The sequence below is a fragment of the Misgurnus anguillicaudatus genome, chromosome 25 (assembly GCF_027580225.2).
Source record: "Misgurnus anguillicaudatus chromosome 25, ASM2758022v2, whole genome shotgun sequence".
Taxonomy (NCBI): domain Eukaryota; kingdom Metazoa; phylum Chordata; class Actinopteri; order Cypriniformes; family Cobitidae; genus Misgurnus; species Misgurnus anguillicaudatus.
Window position 1 is genome coordinate 3,864,331 of NC_073361.2, and position 21,836 is coordinate 3,886,166.

General features: G+C 38.1%; 1 protein-coding gene across 1 annotated transcript in view; it reads left to right on the forward strand.

The window, feature by feature from the left end:
• Window positions 1–9,807: 9,807 nt before the first annotated feature.
• dpp6a (dipeptidyl-peptidase 6a) overlaps window positions 9,808–21,836 on the forward strand; it is a 462,038-nt gene continuing 450,009 nt past the window's right edge. Inside the window, exon 1 of the mRNA XM_055182097.2 lies at window positions 9,808–10,081. Within this exon, the coding sequence (XP_055038072.2) occupies window positions 10,031–10,081 (51 nt within the window). The 5' untranslated portion in view covers window positions 9,808–10,030. The remainder of the gene's footprint in view (window positions 10,082–21,836) is intronic.

Here is a 21,836-nt window from a genome sequence, read left to right on the forward strand (position 1 = left end):
TTTTAAGCATTGGCTGTTTTTTTGGAGGGTGTTCAAGGATTTTCCCTATACTGTAGGCCTACATTGCCTGTAGCACAGCTCAGAGTACTGTAGCTATATATGAAGAGATTAGCCATTTAGTATGGATTCTTACAATGATGATTATGGTGGGCTTCAAATAAAGTTGTATTCAAAACCAAATGCTTCCCAGCAAAGATGGCAGTATGCAAGTCACATGCTTTCTAAGGGCATGAGCCAGCTGAGCTGCCATTGAGATGAATGGGAACGCCAATAGCTAAGTGTCCCTGGGAATTACAGACTTTCTTAATTTAAAGTAAACCAATTCTACATGTTTTAACACTACAATGGTGCTGTACGAGTACTTGGATTGCTGCGGTTTTGTGCTTTTCAACCTCCCCTGCCACCTGTACAGACTTTGCTCTTAGATCAGCAACTTTTCTGGAACATATCCAAAAGTTCTTATTTATTGTCAGCCTGGCCCAGAGGTACAAAACAGCTGCTTTGTGACTTCACATGATCTCCCCAGCAAAGCAGATTAAAATGATGGATTTAATACAAGTATATGGCATATGCCTGCTGTTCACAAGAAAATCATCGCTTAATATTCAGATATGCAGAGCCTTTTATTTTCAAATGAGCCGCTATTTGAAAGACTGGCAATTGCTTAAGACTTATTCATTCTGTTTCTCATTAAATCATAAAGTGTGTAGACTTTGAATAGTTTCCCAGACTAGTAATTAGTAAAATATTCACAGAATTCATTGTTAAACTCAACGTTTCTTTTTGGATACAATTTGGTTTTGTGACGATAATGTGCTCTGTTTTTTTAAAGTATGACTGGCAGGTATACTTCAGTTAACGGCGAATAATGGTAACAAACAACTAATCACCAGATTGAGCCACATACAGTACAGTATTGAAGCACTGTTCATTCTGCACATATGCAGGCAATTCACCTGTCTTCATTAACTATAGTGATTATTTCTACATCTGACGGGGCACGCACAGAAGGTCAGCACTACTGACTCCTTCCAAATTACTCAGATATACTAACAAAGTACCCTCGAGGATTATTTCTACATCTGACGGGGCATGCACAGAAGGTCAGCACTGCTGACTCCTTCCAAATTACTCAGATATACTAACAAAGTACCATCGAGGAACGCATCAAGAAGTTACACATAAGGCAATCCAGCAGACATCAATTCTGAGCTTTCATATGCCAGAAATCTTCATGTTGACTGCTCAGTTAAAGCTGTCATTTATTTTTTTATACACAAAACACATGTACATGTACATATACATGCAAATGCAACCAATGAAGTTATTTTGAGCTGTGGTGATATATTTGAGGATAAAAAACAATGTAGACCGCATGGGAAAGCAATGGATTTTATTATGTGAAATATAGGCTTTTTATAGTGAAATCTGGATTTAATACTTTCAATTTGATGTACTACAGACAAATAAATAAAACATTCGGCAAGATATGCAATGTGGTATTGAGGCTGCAACTGAATTACCAAACTGATTTGGATTTTTTATCTAATGTTTTGCACAGGCAAGCACTACTCACCCTACAAAATCTATTTAATCCTTTATACAGACAGCTAAGACACAGAGCTATAAAAAACAATGTGTATGGCTGAAATAATGCAAGATTGCATATCAGAATATCATTTATAGTCACTGGATTGATCAAACCCACAGGCACAAGACTAAATCAACAAAATAAAAGTGATTACTCTGCTTAAAAGTGAATTAAAATGTGTCATTATTACGGAGTGACATTATAAATCAGTATGTCTTTAGTAGATTTCAGATTTTTTTTGTTTAAACAAAACCATAAAGGAGAACTGTGTAATCACAGTTGTATGAGGCTTTAAATATTGAAGTAATTGATCAACTGATGGACACAATTCAATACCATTAACCTACTGACCAAAGTCAAGTGTCCACAAATCCCTGTGGATTTGTGTAGACAGTACATTGAATTTGCATTGTTTTTAAAGAAACCTTAATATTATTAGTCAACTTATAGAAGTTAGATTTAAGATCTAAACTTGATCACCAGCTATGGTAACCATCACCCTTCTGCTTACTGTTTTTTAACATGTAGCATACATTATTTTGTGTATGCACACATAATTAATGTCCTTGAGGAAGTCATTCCACATCGTTGCCATATATTGATTGTGTCCCTCAATTCTTAAATTAGCATAATAGCCTTGTTAACAGCACTTTATGTATTCAGGGTAGTTTGTCCTCCAAGCATTGTTTTCTTAATGTTTTGCTTTAAGGCTCCTTATGTGCAGTGTAAGGCCATTGGTTTATTCTGAAAATTGCTATTGGCTCATATGCAGTCATTCCTGTGGTGAAAACTGTTAAATATAAAGAATGTTCATTTGTTTTCCTTGAAATATAGTGTACAATACATATTTTAAAGCCGTGTTTGGTAAGGGGACATTACATTACACTAGAAAAAAATATTTAAAAGTCCAACTGACTTTAGTTAAAGTCTATGAGAAGATGAAGTTTTATGACCTCAGCCTATACTGTAAAGTATTTTTGTGGATTTTGAGAAGGTTTAAAAACTCTGCGGTTCTGAGTTGCTTATGAAACATTGCTCTGTATAATTGCCTGTATAATCCAGGCTAACGTCTAACCCATCCAGCAATTGGGGAAGGTGCCTTGCTCCAAGGACACCACATCCATCTCCTGGTGGTCTTGGGAATCAAACTGGCAATCCTTAGCTTACTAGCTCAACTTTCTAACTATTAGACCATGATTGCTCACAAAACTGCAGTTTGCAGTTGTGCACTCTGAAGTTGAAAATGCTTTTTTAATATGAATTCATGAATTTGCATTATCATGTAAGCAAATAAAGCATATTTGGTATGATGTCCAAGGGGAGGGCTCAGAGTTCGGAATTGTGTCCGAAACCCTGAGTACTCCCGCCTTCTTAACTGGGATAGATACCAGTTGCAAATGAGGCAATGGGGTGTTGCAAAAACTGTTACAGGACAGAGGGTTGGCCATATATAGAGACCTCTTTGTGTTCATTGGTTGGATTACATGACTATGCTCCTCCCAATTTAGTAACAAAAAAATAATTTGTTGTCTGAAACGTTTTTGAACACACAAACATGTGAAATCAAACTTTAGGAGGTAGTAGAATGTGTTTTTGTACTTGCGTATATTTGTATTGGCCATTATTATGGTCTAACTGGGTGTTTAATAAGATGCGGACTGCTGTTATTATGGGAACTCAACTCAACGCACCTGAACTTTTTGACTCCAGCAGTTTTATTAAATCAACAGTTTATACAGTGCACACGATTAAGCAAACCTTTTCATTGTTGGTAGGATAAAAGGTTTTGTTATCTTGTGCGTTCAGGGTTTGTGTGTTTGGAATAAAAGGTTTTGCTTTATCGGAGTGTTTGAGTGTTGACATTTAATAGAATTGTTCATCCAAAAACTCTCTCACCTTTGTATTGTTGTGAACCTGCACAATTTTTTCTTTTACATGGAACAGAAAAAGAGGTGTTCAAGAGAATGTCCAAGCTTCTTTTTTCAATACATGTTCTGTGCACTGATCTTCGTTTATATATCAAACTTGGCTGTGATGCTGCTTTGGGCCAAATCATATTGACTTCTATTATGATGCTTTTAATGTTGTTTCCTTTTTTGTGGTGTCCTTTTTGCTTTCATTGTGTCATTAACATTCTGATCTTTTCTTAACTTAAAAGAACATCATACAGTACAACACAAGGGTATGGAGGGTAACATAAGCATAAATTATAACATTATTTTTATAATCCTTAAATTTATTAAACAGAGCTACTCTGCTGTCAGACAAAATGTTTCAAAAATAGTCCCTAGCTCTGACATTTTTTAGTGGACAAACCTACTGTACACAACAATTAAGGAGCAACACATTGTTCTTTACAGTGATGCCATAGAACCATATTTGGTTCCCTTGAAGGTCACGTTCTTTCTGATCCCATTTTTTAAACCCTAGTTAGTGTGTAATGTTGCTATAATAGCATAAATAATATTTGTAAAATGATGAAGCTCAAAGTTCACAGCCAGGCAATATATTTTCTTTCAAAGCCTACAGCGAATGGCCGGTTTGGACTACAGTCCTCTACTTCCTCCGTTAATGAGTCAGTAGAAAAGTTTTCTGACTAAACTCAGGAATACCTCAGTCGCCAGCTAAGCTAATGGCAAGCTAAGCTGGTATCGAATCACGAAACACAAACACACGAAACAAACTACACAATCAGAACTCGTTACGTATTTCTGAAGGAGGGACTTCATAGAAGAATGAAGACATCAGACGATTTTTAGAAGTGAAAACAGCGCAATACAGATAAGTAAATTAAATACAGCTTTTTTACACATGAAACATGAACACACGTTATAATGTGCACTGTAAATCAAAACTTCAAAAACACAGAAAGAACGGGACCTTAAAGAACGATTAAGTAAAAGTTCTTAAAAAAAACTTTTCTTACTCACCTTTTTATAGTCTAAAGCAGGAAGGCAGGAAGGCATCAAGGCACGTCAGAATCCAATGTTTGTTTGTTTTCTGACTCTCATCATCTTGTCCCACAATTCTATGTCTGTGTGTGCACAGAGAATGTGATTGGTCAAGCCTGGTCGATAAAAAAAAAAAATGGCGGCCAAGAAAGTGCCTGGCGCACAAAGTTTGTAAAAAAAGTAATTTTTATTTTTAAACTTTTTGATTGCATTTCTACTGAGAAATTATGCAGTTTTCAAATATGGGATTGGGTTTTCAAATATGGGTTTTCAAATATGGGATGGGAACAAAGGGCGCCCTCTGTTTATATTTCAAACATAATTTAATTAAGGTGCTTGTTACGAACGAAGCTTCGTCTCCGCATCCTCCCAGTCGACAGAGGGAGCTGTCACCAGAATATTGACTGTTTCCGTTCAGACTACATTTCCCATAGGGCGGTTTACCTGCAACTCATTACGCTGTCACCTGTAGCCTTTTAGCAAACACTATTTAGTCAGACTACTCACAGTCTAATGTAGCGAATTCTTGATTTGTCACGGTGATCATTTCTGAGCGTTTCTATTTTGGATTATTGTTCTGTGCTTGACTTTGGACTGTTTATGTAATTTTGGATTCTTTGCTACCTGCCCTGATCTTTGCCTGTTTATTGGATTTACAATTGTTAGCTGCCTTTCTCGACCTGTGCCTATCCCTGTTTATGATTCTGCCTAGCCTCTGCAATTCTGATTTTGAACTGTTTTGACTACGATTTCAATAAAGCTGCAGATGGATCCCCACTCTGATGACTCCACGTTACAGGGTTGGATGCAACCTTTGTATGTTTTCCACAACATCTGACACACAAGATTAAACTCATCAGCTCATTAGTAGAGACTTGTGTGTGTGCGTGCAAAAGAAGTAAGCCTGAATGTATATATATAAGAATATATATATATATATATATATATATATATATATATATATATATATATATATATATATATATATATATATATATATATATATATATATATATATATATATATATATATATATATAAACACTCTATCAACTAATACTTCATTAATACAGAATTATTGATATTGCCCAATTAGTTAAATGAATCTTTTGTGTGCACTTACTCATTAACCAGAAATAAACATATAAATAAATCCAATCAAATTCTAATCAATGCATTGTCTTGTAGAAAATCCTAATTAGCCAACTAACTTACCCAGCAAAATACAGATTCCATGTTTTCAATCTGTTTCCTTTACTATTAATGCATCTCATAGATAATAACTAGGGAGTTATGTATTTACATATTATACATATTACATGTTTAGCCTATATGTTATTATATTTATAAAAAAAATTTAAACTTATTTTTGTTAAGTGTTACCAGCAATGGCAACACCGGCATATAAATAATTATTTTACACACAGATGACTCAAATTTGATTATCATTAAAGATATAGCAGAAGATTTTCTTTTTCTGGGTGGATCATCAAGACTATTGGTCATTCCAGTTGTCAATCATTCTGGTGATATGTTGACATAAGGCCATCGTACGTAAGCTCGTCCCTAGGTTCGCTTTCTGCTAGGGTGACCATACCTGCCATTCTTCCCGGACGCATCCCGTCCAGGATTTCGGTGCGTCTTCCGGAAGTCGTATTTGTTGACGGCATACGCCAATTAGTTAAAAACATAAGATATACAATCGTAGTTTCATTCTTACCTTAAAATGTAACGGTTGCTTTTCTGTAATAATAATAATAATCCTCTATGACGTATGCGGTCGACAAATACGACTACACGAACGAACACAAAATCCTGGACGGGATGCGTCCGGGAAGAATGGCACGTATGGTCACCCTACTTTCTGCACATGCACACTTTCAGGTGTAAATGTGTGGTGGTCTACAATTTTAGCCATTCATTGACGCTTGAGTTCCCACCGTGTTGTTTTAAATGTCTGGGGGTGTTTTTGGGAGACTATTTCAGAGTGTTTTTGGAAGACTATTTCACACGCGGGTGTGCGCTAAAAGTACAGGTTGGGCTTCCCACGCGAAGTTTCTACTCGACAGGTAAAGTTTGTCATGCTATTTGTAGAAATCCATTTAAAATCACTGCTAGTAAAAGTTGATGTAAGGTATGATTAGCTAATTTAGCACTGGCACAAGTCACGAACCGCGCAGACACAGTAAACATGCCGACAGTAACTTGTAAAAAGAGCGAAGAGAAGAACCAGGCTTGTGCATGCTCTCTCTTGTGCACACGTTTAATAGGCGTTCCCTCTCTGCAGCAGGTGGAGTGTTGCGCATGTGCCTTTTTGTAAAAAAAAGTGGACAGGCAGTTCATTTAAAAAATTTGGGAAAAACTTCCGCTATAGACCCCTTCAAGGTCTGTAAACATTGAATGACTATCGGGTGCGTGCATGGGGTCAAACTGTTCATACCATTAAGGCTTTCTAGTTTAATCTACCAGGGCTGAAAAATGATGACTTACCTGAAATGAAGTGACCACTACAAACACCAAGCCTCTTTGATCTTTGCATTGTCCCAGTCTACACGTTTAATTGCTTGCAGCCACAGATGTTGTATTTTTTGACAGCAGACCTGGTGCGATTTTCAAAGCCAACGACACATGTAGGCATTTTTGACGATACCGAATAATATGCAACTCAATCTGCTGTAATGACTTTTCTGACCCAGACATGCGCAGTGGGAAACGCCTGTGACGTGAACTGTGAAGGGGTCTATACCATTAAGTTTAAACATTGGTTAAACATAGGTTATTCCTGACAAGATACTACATTCAGTAAGACAATAGCAGTAATCATCATGATTATGCATGTAAGAAACATTATCAAAAAACTGTAGAAAATAACACTGGTACAAATATGTAAAAAAATTGGGTTTAAATGAAATATGCCAAATTTTCAAAGGCTGGCCATCTTATTTAATTCAATTTAGGAGTTAACCTTTAACCCCTGGGGTCCAACATTGTGATACTTGCAGAGGTTTTAACATGCTCTTATATATGGTCTTTTTTTTCAGTTGCTTAAAACATATTAATGGCTAATATCACATAACACTGTAATTAGCACAAACTGTGCTACAATAATATGCGAGTAACATGTATGAACATGTTTGTATTTTTAAGGAAATTATGTTTATGCATGGTTAGTAAAAAAAAGTACTGCATCAAAGGTGCTTTGTGTTTATATTTCAAACCGTAATATATATTTGATTCGTTTCTTGTAATGTTTTGTTTATGATATTGCTTATTAAAATAATTACAATAATAAGAATCATTTAAGAATAATTGTTGCATGAAAAATAAATAAATAATACACCTTTTTTAAGTTAACAGTATTAACAATTTGTGATCCAATAGATAGGGGCTAATAACCAGGGGTTAAATTGGGATTTGTTATGTGGGGGGGCTCTGCGGGGAGGGGTACTTCAAGCGGTAACATGTTTAATACTGATGATAGCAAAGCCACTGGTGTGTTTCAATGACATTCTGGACCTCTGATAGGATTTGATAAGTTTCAGCTTTAAATCTGTGCCAGAGGTTGACCCCAAATATTTTATAAAGAGCGTCTGAATTTTAAATCATGCAAATCTATGAGTTTGACACCCTATATCCATTTGTTGCACATGTCATTATGCACAACTGATCAAACTTTAAAGGAAGTTAAAAGAATCAACCTCCTTGAATAATTCTAGGCATAAGATAGGCTAAAAAGACTCAAATAAAAAGAAAAGGTGCAACACACAGTACTGTATCATCAACATGTCTTATAAATTAGCCATAGAGATTCCCTATGCTGGTCAGCAGCTAAAACAATCATATAGTTAGGTTTGATTTGTGTAATCAAAATACACTATTTTATTAAACTATAAAAGTTATATCCAGTGTCATCCTTAACATAATGTAATTAGATGAGTGACATACATACTTTAATCCTTTACACGTTTCTAGTCTTATGAAGTTTTCTCGACGTGGGCACCATTCTTACCTCTCTCTCTCTCTGTCTCTCTTTCTCTCTCTCTCTCTCTCTGTTTCTCTCTCTCTCTCTCTCGTCAAATGATCCTGTGTGAGAGCGCGTTCTTGAAGTTCTGAGTTTTTTCGCTTAAGTTGCATAACTTGCGCGAAGACGCATTTAAAGGGAAAAGCGCTTGTTTTCGCGGCAATTGCGGCGCCCAATTCGCGTCATTGCCATCGCCCCGTGCGAGGACGCGCCTGGTTGCGTCTTTGCATTGACTGTGTATGTAATCTGCTCGCGCAAATCGTTGAACTTGCGTTGGTGAGTATGCCCCATAATGAATGAAAACGCATTATTCCCTTCGCGTCAGTGCACGCGCACCAGCGCAGCGAGTACACACGCACAAGCGCAGCGGGTACACTGGCACAAGCAGAGCGCGACCTTCAGCCTATGTGCCGGAGCTTAGCCCCGGACGGCCCCGGCCCAATTTAAACCCTGCTAATAACAATGTTTACCCCAAAACAAACAGTCAGTGTGTATCTAAAGTGTAAAATGGCAAAAAGATTAAGAGAAAATACATGAGATACTAGGTAAAAAATAAAGTTTGAATAAACTAAATCTACAAAACAAGTGCATTTGTAAAAGTTATGGACTATAAATATATTTAAAGGAACAGTATGTAGGATTGTGGCCAAAACTGGTATTGCAATCACAAAACTTGTGTCTGAAACTGGTACTGCAATTACATAGCTGGTGGCCAATACACAAAATGACAACATAAACATCAGTTGAGGGCTGCAACTCCACTTTTTAAATGACAATATCCTGGCCAGACCACTGTTGTCAGTGATATAAGTATTTGAAATGAAAATGATTTCTTAATGTCTAGTGACATATCAGGGCCATTTTATGACTAATTGATATACATTTCTTACATACTGTTCCTTTAAAATTATAGTTCTACTTCAGTGCACCTGAAAAAAGTATACTAAATATCAGTGTCTCAAAATAACACAGTTGATTAGGGGTGAACCGGGGCAAAAGTAACACGGGACAAAAGTAACAAAGTGATTTCTCTGAGCCCTGATAACATTGGTCTAACTATGGTTTATTTAAAGATTATTTTGTGGTTACCATGTTTTACTAAAGTAACCTTGTTTTTAAACTGTAGTAAAACCATTATTAATTTTCGTGAGGGAAAAGTATTAAAGATGTTTTGGTATATTAACTACAAACCTGGACCTTATTCTTGCAGTGTTCGCTTTTGTCCACATTGGCGCCTCATACGCTTTTGTCCACATCCGCGCCTCACACACACAAGCGTCCCGAGGCATAACCGAGGCTGTTTTATAGCTAATGCGCGCGACACTGAACGTCTGAAACAGCAAAGGATACACGCAGTTCAGTGTGTGAGCGCTCAACAGGGTGCTGAGTGAGTAAAGACGACTGCTGAACCGGACCAGGCGAAACCAACAGAGACGCCGAAACACATCAAAAACAACGACAGGACGACATGAAGGAAAAGAATTTAATCGAAACGGCCAAAATGCAGGGAAACGTAATGGTAAGCCAAACAATTACGTTTGATTGCGTGGTACAAAGTGACTGACTAACAGTTTAGAATAGACTATGACTAGTCATAGTGACTGATTTGTGACAGTTTGACTGTGGTCTTTACATTTTTCACGAGAGGCACTGATAGACAAAGTCAATAGGAGAATCACTTTTACCGCAAAGTATCAAAAGTTACATCCAGTCATAAATGGCATGTCTGATTATTAATCTGTCATCCCTAAATATACAATATGCAATGTAATTATGCAAAAGGGGAATCATTCTTTTTCGTTTACCAGTCAAATTGTAACTGAGACAAAAAGATTTCCCTTATTGACAAAAACAGAATGGACTTAATGCTAAACATTGTTATAATGTGCGTATGCAGTGACCCTCCCACCCGAACCACGAGGGGGCGCCCTTACTCTAATTACACTCTGTTTGGCGTGTGACATCACTTTGCCGCGAGAGCAATTCGAAAGCATAACAAGCAGTCTGATCTCACGGTACTTTGATGTCATTGATGTCATATGACAACCGGTGTATGCAGCGCTGCATGCCATTCGCTTACACACGCATATCGACATGCGTCTTGATGTATCAATATAGTTTTCTAACAAAGCTAGTGTCCGGAACAAAAAAGACAGAAAAATCTCATAGTGCATGATCATATCACCGTTTACTGCCATGTGAGCTACAAATCAAAGCTTGGCAAACCGCAGGAGGCTCGAGCTGCGCAATGAGTTTGGATTATAACTAATTTGTGCATAGACTTTGAAAGTGAGGTCTGAGTTTTATTCTCATGCGAAAAAGAATAAAATGTACACTGGTATCATATTAACACCCTGTTAGCTATATGAACTTAGCTGATAAATGTAGATTTATAGAATATAAATGTTATAGTTTTTCTCTTTCAGCAGTATATGATCCTGCAACCTCTATGAAAAAATACCACGTTGTTTAAGGGGTGTTGTAGGCTTTACATTTTATAGATTTAGTTTAACCCAACCAAAGCAATAATCACTGTTTGTTTGATTTTTTTAACCTGCATTAAAGGCAGAGGCGACCTTTACTGTCCTGGGTTGAGGTGAGAGAAGGTTCATTAAAATTTGATCACACTGTAAGCGCAATGGAATATTGCAATATTACAGCTCTGGGCTCAGTGACCCAGAGAGACGGAGATCCATACGCTAACCCCACGGTCATTCATGCTTCATTTATCTGAAACTCAGTCTGATCTAATGCAGAAGACTGCAGAAAAACATATGTTTAATTCCTTTGGGAGTTGCAAAGGTGATTGTGCTCTTTTACGTGAAAAAGATTTACAGAAATGCACTCTGGAAGTGTTTAAAACGGAGCCTTTCATTTTATTGCAGTAAACAAAAAAAATAACTCTGTTGTGCATCTGTTAAATCATCCAGCTCATCCTTCATGATAAATTAGGTATGTGATGTCAGGAATGTGTTGTACGGAATAGAAATTAAGGCCTATGTGCACATTTGATGTGCAGCCGTGCAGGTCACTGTTGACCGCTCGAGTCTAAAACAAAATAAAAGAAGAACTGCACCTGTTTATAGTCCATTTCTGTGAATTGTGTTAGCAGGGAACAATAGTGTTATCTTGTGTCTCAGATGTATCTTTGAACGCAAAATGGCAGTTTTACGTATTAAATCTAAAGTTCACATGAAATTAGAGTCAGCCTATTTTCCTCTTATTGATCTCCCCAGTCTTTTTGTGCACAATTTATCAATGCATGTTTCCGAAAAGATAGTTGCTTTTTAACATAATGTGAAATTAAGCATACTTTGTCATATTGGCTTTGTGTTGTTTTTGTTTCTACTCTCTTTAAACTCTACAATCTGGTTTGTCCATATTTTACCTAACAATTAGTACAAACTGCATTTTTTAGAGTATGTACAGTAAATCACATAATGCTAAATGTATCATGAACACAGAAGCACATGGTTTCTATTCATGTATAAATAAGATCTTTGTCTGGTAAGTAGGGCTGTCACAATAATTAAATAATTGTCTCATTGCGATTGTTTGACCTCAATGTAATGATTTTAGATCACTGCAATAATTGCACTATTAAAAAATACAAGGGAGCGATGCAGCGCCTTTATAAGACAGTATCAGATGGCACTCCTTAACTGACAGTGTAACGCAATACATTGCAAAGCCATTCAATACAGTGGAAAAAAACAAAATTGTGAAGCCACCGCGCCGCCATATTGGTATGCCCAAACAATTTATTAAATGAATAGGAGTTCATCAGATTTTAAAGGTGCATTGTGTAAATTTTAGCGGCATCTAGTGGTGAGGTTGTGAATTGCAACCAACGGCTCAGTCCACTGCTCACCTCTTGCTTTTGAAACACATAGAGAAGCTACGGTAGCCGCCACCAGACAAACATGTCACTGTTGGAGACAACTTAGTAAAAAAGTTTGTCTGTTAAGGGCTTCTGTACAAACATGGCTGCACAAAATGGCGGCTTCCATTAGGGTTGTGCCGATAGACAATGGTATCGTGTATCGACGATCTTCAGACATATCGCCAATGGCAGGCTTTCATGGCGATAGTCATGACGATAGTTGGTGAATGGTTACTAATATTATTATTATCATCATAGTTTTACATTAACATCCACAATGCATGCTTTTCCTCACATGAGGGTTTGTGGGATTCACTTTACGTGGAGGGCTTGTAAAGAGAGAATTCCTTCTTGCACGTACCTGCACTTAATGAGCGCGTCTTGGACTCCTTCTAGCACCCGCGTCATGACCAGCTGCGCTTCTCTCTGTCTCACGTGCGCGCGCTCTCGCGTCTGTCTGAAGTCTAAACATAAACTTAAGTAGTAATCCTTATGTCTTTGTTCAGTTTAATGCGTTTCATGCGAGCTGAGGCAAACTTTACTTTTTGTTTAAAATATGACCCACTGCATGGCGCCTCTCTCACTCTCGCGTACGCGCAGAGAGCTGCGCTCTGTCTGAAGTCAGATCACTAGGTATTAATCCTGTTTATGATATGCATTTCAAGGATTAAAGGAGTTGTAACAATACATCCCTCGTGTTTAATATATGATTGTGTTTAAAATATGATCGTGTTCCGCTGGACCGATGCGTTTAAAAAGTGTCTTCTGAGAGCACCACTGCTTGACACGTGTAGCCTTCTGCAACAGCACTAAGCAAATGCATTGAATGGTTTGTATGTGCGCGCATGTGTGTATGTGTGCGCAGATGCATGTTTTTACAGTTATTAAGTAATCATGGTTAGGGTTTTAATGACGCGCTCGCATTAATGGCATCAGTTTTAAGAAGGTTGCGGTCATGACGGTGTTGCTCTTGTTCTTTTTTGTACACCAATCAAGTGACTTGTTATAATGAGTAAAAATTAACAAATAAAAAATGAGTAAACTACTGCCCCGCCCCCCGATACTATCGTGTATCGCCGATCTCACAGGCTGACGATAGGACAATCTCAAAATAGGGCATATCGCCCAACAATAGCTTCCATGTAAGGGGACCCTCTGTATATGTAGATAAAAACATCTCATTCTAAGGCAATAAACACATAACGGTTCATTATAAAAAGATCTTTATACACCCCTGATCATATAGTTTTGTATATTATTTTGCTTTTCTGTCAAGAGATCCTTCTAAAAATTACACACTGCACCTTGAATGATAAAACACTACCTTTTCCGACAGTCTCACTGTTTATAATAATAACACTATGTAAATGATTATGATGTTTGTGTTGTAATAACAACACAAACATCATAATAATTTACATAGTTATTTATTTAAAGTTGTATATTTTACTTTTTAAACAGTGAGTTACTAGGGCTGTAACGATAAATCGCATGTCCCGTAAAAAAGACCTGTCTAAAATCGATTCTGAATCGCAAGGCTGCAATTTTTTGTTTCATGCACAGCTTGTGCGTGTACTACGGCATTTGATCAGTAGGAAGTCCTAATCAATCTAAAATCATTGAATTGAAATCTTTATAACATGCATTTAAAAAACCAACACCTGTAAAAAAAAACGTTCAAAATATTCTTTATTACCATGAAAATAACTGAAGCAATTTGAAGAACAGCGATATAAATATTCTTATAGACATTTCCTGGAATAGCATTTGTAATGATGCTTCTTCTGTGGCACAAAGTGTGTTTCTGCACAAGTTTTTGCACAAGAGCGCCCCCTGGCTTTGGGATGTGGGGATTTTACCGTAATACATTAAAATTCATTCATTGAGAAAACGCGCATTTGCACGATTAATCGTTACTGCCCTATGAGGGGCATCTTCATTACAGTATCAGCGAAACAGAAAGCAGCATACCTGCATATGTATTATTAATAACAAACGTGTTCATTCTAAAATCTAAATCCTGCTTTAAGTACCGTATGTGAATGCAATAATTTGCTGGTTTTGTAATTACGTTATGTTATACAGTATTGTTTTGTTCGTATAGTAAAATGCAGTGTTAATTATGTTAACGCATATTTTTAAACTCACATTTGATGCAGCAATATAAAACAACACCCAATTTCGATGCAGCTGTGCTTAGAAAAAGGCATAGAATATATGTTTTTATTTAGAGAAATAACACTGCCCGTGTAGGCTTTCAATGCCATAAAACTTTATTTACACATGTGTCATTACAACAGAATTCAGCAGACACCTTAACGTTTTCTATAAATCTCTTATCCTGCTCGATTTTAACCTAAACATTGCAAATAACATCTGAAGTAACAATTAATTTACGTACACATATCCTAAAACTTAATCTTGGGTGACTAATACACTGTAAACCGGGTGAATTTAGATCATGATTTTGAATGTAAGTCAATGATGCCCTCTGCCGGTTGGGCATACCAAGATGGCCGCTCGAACTCTGCGACGGCTTCACCTCTCGCTGTTACGGTAGCGTCCTATGTGCAGTCCAGTCATTTAAATCAGTGGTTGTGTATAAATATTTACTGGCAGGTAAACCTCGCAAAAGATTTAATTTATTTAATCGCAACAATGTGTGAAAATTATTTCATGAACAAACAATTTTTTTTATGAGAATTAAATGTCAAAGCAATAAAACAATTTATCGCCAATTATCAAAGTCCCAATTTATTAGACAATTAACCATCAGCGAAATTTCATAACCGTGGCCTTCCCACCAGTAAGCAAAAAAACCAACAACACACACACACACACACACACACACACACACACACACACACACACACACACGTGTGTGTGTGTGTGTGGGGGGGGTCTTACTGGTTCTTACTTCTTACTCAAATTAAAACATTGATTAGCATGTAAAGAAACTAAGGGGAAGTAGCCGAAACCTCTTTTTTTGTCTTATTATAGCTCAGCATACATTTCTACACGGCATGCAATAAGGCCCTATATATATATATATATATATATATATATATATATATATATATATATATATATATATATATATATATATATATATATATATATATATATATATATAGTGATTGACAAGCAGATGTTTGATTAACACTTTCAAAGTGCATGTCAGTTATTTGAGATGAGGAAACTGTTATGTTTATAGCAGGCCATTTAGAAACTGAAGAGTGATTGTTCAATGAATATTTGCACATTGAGCGAGGAATGGAAGTATAACTAATGCTTGTAAACATCAATTGGCCCTTTTAATTGCATCTGTGGGTGAGGATTTAGTTCTTCTGCTAATGGCCTGTATACTCCAGAGAGTAAAGTTAAACAAATAATTCATGGAATAAAAAATCATTTACTGTATTCACAAAGATGCTATTGCAGACAGGTATGACTTTATTTCATGCAATATTTGTTGAGTAATATTGATTATGTATGCACGCACACTTATTATGCAGTGTTACTTTGGCTGGTATTCAAGCAAGCAGATCGGTGTTTTTAAAGTGTCACAAAGACAATGTTTAATTTGTGGAGGGAATAATCAAACTGTCAATGGCTTGCTTCCAGTTGTCTTTATATTTTCAACGCAGATAGAAAGATATGCTTTAACACTGAAAAACTACATGGTTCACTTTTTACACATAGTGCTTGTTTCTTCACCGTCTCCAGACACTGATTGGCTGTTTGCACACGGTTATTTTGTCCATAAAGCACAAACTTGGTAATGGTCCAGCACTTTGCTTTAATAACTGTGATTGGAACGTTGCAGTGGCCACTTAGGGGCACTATGGTTACTATTGCAATAAGAAGAGCAAATGGCAACATATTGACATAATTATATAGAATGATCTTTCACTCAGAATGTAGTGCAACAGCTGAATGTCAGAATAAAGAAAAAGTAAAAAAAAATCTCTTGCAGTTCCATCGTTGTACCTGTAGATGATGACGGTTTCTGGACGGTAATGTTTACATCAGTTGAAGCCATACATAAAGCTAATGAGCAGAACAGACAAGATTGTCTGTCCACAAGCCCAGGTAAAGAGCTGTTTTCACGTTGTTAAATGCAGGCTTGCGTGCACCCGGGCCCTGAGCAGTGGTTTATTTGATTGGGGTTGGCCCGCCAGACGAATCCGGAGCACAAGCGGAGAAAGAGGTCCGTGATTTATAGTGACCTTTAAGTGGGCCGTCATTTCTCAAAACCTGAGCTGGATTTCCACAGCGTTTCATTAGACCTGCTGGAATCCATCATCTATAATGTTTTTCTCAATGCAATACCGCATGCAATTTAAATAGATACAACCTCGCGTACACATCAAGTTATTTTCAGCACCATCACATTTTGTGCATGAACACAGTTGTTTACAGTCATAGAGAGATTTTCATCATTTCTTACACTTTAAGCCAGTCATAAGATTAATATTTTGTCAGAAATTCAGATTATGTCATCACGCAACTCATTACAAAGCTTTTTATCATTCACCTTTAATGCTAAACACTTATCATTGCAGATCACGTGTTACTACATTTATAGTTTGTCTAGGATGACTAAAATTCATGACCAGAATTTTATAATCTATCATTCAGTGAATATTTCACTCCATTTATTAAAGTCTCTGTAAAGTCATATATATGTTCTGAGTTTGGGACACCAAAGAAAAATGTGATATTAAGGGCTTGTCCGCTGTTGGCGATGAAAGCACTCCCACTCACGGGAAAGCTGCTGTCTCTCTCAACTTTTAAATACTGTTACAACCTGAATGGATGCTCGCTATCGTGTTAGGGGCGGAGCCATGCTCAGTGGCTCACGCACATCATCAAGCCACCGTTTTAGACCCGTCTAAAGAATCCTGAACTCAGAAATGGTGAAAAACTGTTTAAAGGGGACATATCATAAAAATCTGACTTTTTCATATTTAACTGCTATAATTGGCTACCCAGTGCTTCTATCAACCTAGAAAATATGAAAAAGAACAACCCAGTAACTTAGTTTTGGTAAACCATTCTCTGCAAACATGCAAAAAAATAGTTAATTGAAATTTGGCTCCCCTTGTGATGTTAGAGGAATTTTTAGAAACAATTTTCAAGATTGCCTTTACCAGGACTTAAATGAATATCATAGATGAGTTCCTTTTTGATGTAGTTCGCTTCAGAAAACTACTGTACTGAAGCCTATTGGTTCACGTCTGTGAAAATCACAGTTCAATATCGTTTAAGTATGCCATTTTGGGTGGAGCCATTGGCTTATTTAAGGTCCAGGCCAAAAGCCATATAGCACCTTTTCTGCCTTCAGCGCATTCATCTCACTGATCAAAGGAAGATGTCGACTTCGCTCATGGTCAACCAAAACCTGCAGTGAAATATACCCCTGCGGAGCATTTTCCCCTGTGGCTATCCAGGGGAAACGACATCTTCTAAAAGAGCAAGTGCATCATTATGTTGCTTAGGCACTGCGGCTCATGCCCACGCTTTTACAGATTCCGGCTGCCCCCACTGCAAGTGTCTCTAACTTGCCTGGCTGCGCTCACCTCCTTAAGTGGTCCTGCCTACTGTGCTCCCACAACTTTCCCTCTTCCCTCTCTAATGAAGAGGCTGTCCCAGCAATGGAAGAACCCAGCGACGTCTGGCCTTGTTTCGACGATAACATCCATATCACTATCCAATGTGCAAGCCCTGCTAGAGAAAGGCCCAATAGAGAATGTTACCATGGCCCAATGTGAGTCAAGGTTTTACAGCAGCTACTTCCTATTTCCAAAGAAGGATGGCAGTCTCAGACCCATCTTAGATTTAAGAGTTTTGAACAGCTCAGTGGATCTGAAATATGCATATTTTAAAATCCAAATAGCCTCCTGGCACAGACTGCTCTTGAAATTTGCATTCGAAGGGATAGTATACCAATACATGGTCTTGCACTTCAGGTTGTCTGTAGCCCCACGTACATTTACCAAATGTGCGAATGCAATGCTTGCCCTTCTGATACAGAAGTGTATTCGCATTCTGGATCATTTCAACTACTGGCTAGTATCCCCAATCAGCAAATTTAGTTTCTGGGCATGATGTTCTACTCGACACGGGTTTAAGCCTGGCTGACACACATTAGCAGTCAGACACATGGTAGCACATGACACATGGTAGCCTCTTTCAAAGTGGGCTTATTCCTCCCCCTTAAAAGGTTTTAGAAACTGGTCACATTCTTGTTTATTCCACTGTCTCTGCTTCGCATGTGCCCACTTCAGTACTGGCTAAAAACAAGACTTTTGCCCCGGGCATGGAGGTTCTGCTTTGGGTCAGCATAATGTCTGCTCAGTCAGAGCAAAACATGGATCAGGCACCGAAAACACAAGTGCAGATATTTTATCTTTCAACGACCTGCCACCAGGGAAGTGGAGGCTGCATCCTCAGATGGTCAAGATGATTTCTCTCAAGATAATGCCCATTGCCCGATCCACTTCTCAAAACAAAACGATGCCCTGGCCCAGAGCTGTTTGCCTTGACGTCTTTATGCCTTTACCCCTGTAACTCTGCTGCCACAGGTCATCAGCAGGATCAGGAAAAAAAATGTGCAGTACTACTGTTCGCTCCTCACTGGCAGAACCAGTTGTGGTTCCGCGATCTAAGCCAGATGCTGTGTGCAGAACCGTGGCAGATTTTGCTAAGGAGTGACCTCCTCTCTCAGGTAGGGGAACGATCTGGCATCCCCGGTCCAAGCTGTGGAGCCTGCATTGGCCCCACGACAGGAGTCTTCTGACACTGGTCATCAATTTAAGCCACTTGAATTGGCCAACCTACGGTCTCTCTTTGTGTTGTCTTCCTTTAGGCGAGTTTATTATCTACACTCCTTTTCAACAGAACTGTCCTGTCTGGAATTCAGTCCTAATGACAGCTATGTGGTCCTTAGGCCAGATACGTAGTGGATGCTATTCTTCTGGCATACAAATCCCTAAATGCCGTGTTTTTTGGGGGTCAGAGCCACTAAACCAGAGCACGGCTGCTATGCATGGAGAGTCTCTTTGCATGCCCCTCCTAAAATCAGTTATGTGTTCTAATTGTTAGTACTTGCACGTATGGTGAGCTCCGTTGTCACTGAGCTCCCACTGTCGGGTTTACATGGGCCCCCCGAGGCTACTCATTTAACCCCAGTTCCTTGAGATAACAGAAACAAGTATTGTGCAGCTGGCCGTGCTGCAACTTTATCTCAGGGAATCTGTGTTATGTGAGTTACCTTATATTTTTTCACACAAGAAACTATTAACCTAGTGTCACTTTAAATCCTAGGTTAATTTAATCCTGGTTTATCTTGTTCTGTGTTTATCACAGATCATACTAGGGTATGACTCAATCCTGTGTAGTGAGCTCACAAAGTACTTCACCATGCAGGGTAAAAGTTTATTTTTCAGTATTTGGCTGCGTGTCCATCTGTGAACATTTCGCCATATAAATCTATTTGAGTTTTCTTAGATCTTAAAATATACTGCTGAAAAAATACAGCGGATTGTTCACACAGGAAAGTGTTTTTTGTGAACATGCTCTAAATCAGGAGTGGGGAACCCTTGGTCCTGGAGGGCCACAGTCCTGCAGAGTTTACTTCCAACCCTAATCAAACACACCTGCATTTCATTTCCAAGTGATCCTGAAGACTTTAATGAGATTTTTCAGGTGTGTTTAATTAGGGTTGGAACTAAACTCTGCAGGACAATGGCCCTCCAGGACCAGGGTTCCCCACCCCTGCTCTAAATGGACATCCTCTAAATGAACATGCTCTAAATGAACATGCTCAACATTGGAACATATGTTTTTTTTTGCATTTATATAGCGCTTTCATAGACCCATGACCATCCAAAGCACTTTACAATTTGCCTCACATTCACCCACACATTCATACACCGATGGCGGTGTCAACCATGCAAGGCATCACCCAGCTCGTCGGCAGCAGCTGGGGTTAAGTGTCTTGCTCAAGGACACCTCGACACTTGGTCAGGTGGAGCCAGGGATTGAACCACCAACCTTCCAATTTGTAGTCAACCTACATGAACCACTGAGCCACTGCCGCCCCAGTTTTAAGTGTCTTCAGCCCTATTCGCACAAGAATGGTATTACCTGGTGACCTCTAGTCATTTGTAATAATTACAGAGGTTGTCTGTGACTGTAATCCCGTGCGAATCAGCCATGTCTGTAATTTGTAAAGTATTCCCAGCCAAATTACTTATCATATTTCACCAAACGCAGAGGTTTTGTGATATTATTCCCTTGCGAATTGGCATCTCTCTAATTTGGTGGGGTTGTATATCATTTTTTCAAGGCATTTGTCACCTGTGTGCCTTTTTATCTATCTTTTCATTCTTCTCTGTTTTTGTGCCTCATGCATTGCATCTGAAGAGTGCACACGCATACAGAGCCACTTCTTTGAAGTGGAATTTACAGAAGTATTTTTGTTTTCAGGGTTTAAAATATTCCTAGTGAATTTCAGTGAAATTATAATAGTACCAGATTTTATCTAGAGTGGAGAGCATTTGCCGTAAATGTAAATATCCTCATATTTTTCAGGCCTTTCATACCAGATTCAATTCAAATACGGATGCAGGTTTCATTATACCGGGGGTCGAGTTGAGTGGTATTGTGCTGTAACCTGCAATTGCAAGTCATGGGGGTGCATTTCTATTTGCATACTTTCCGAGCTTTGCTTCAATTTGAATATGAAGAGAAACTGAGATAAAAAGCTTGAAGTTTTTGGAGCTGTATAGCTGGAGAGAGCCTATTCATGACTAGTGGGTTGTTTCTATAGTGGTTGTTGTTGTTTAATGTTTTTTAAGCATTCAGATTCCTAAAGAAACTATCCATTTATTTCAATCTTCAGAGGAAAATTGTATTACTCAGAGGTTGATTTTATGCTTTTCGGGTTATTTTAGTAGAAGTTTTGTTTTAGATGTCTTTCATAATATTTGTTACCAGAAATAAAATTCGTCTCAAATAGGAGTTGTACTCATATAGGAGTTGTTCTGATATAGTAGGGTGAGTGTGCTTTTTTATGGATAGTTCAGTTGAGATAATGACATTTTTGGGATGAATTTGATGAAATATCAAAAGTTAGAGATATTTTCTGAAAATAGAGACACATGAGAGGAATTGGGTCTAGCAGATGTTCATAAACTTTTCATTCGCACTGGTTAAACAGCAGAGATATTAGATATTAACCAAGATACTGTTTGACAATATGTGTGTGTGCGTGCGTGCGTGCGTGCGTGCGTGCGTGCGTGCGTGTGCGTGTGCGTGTAATTGTGTTTGTGTGTATGGCACCTTTGCTTCCCAGCATGCGCCGCTTTGATTGGATGGATGTGAA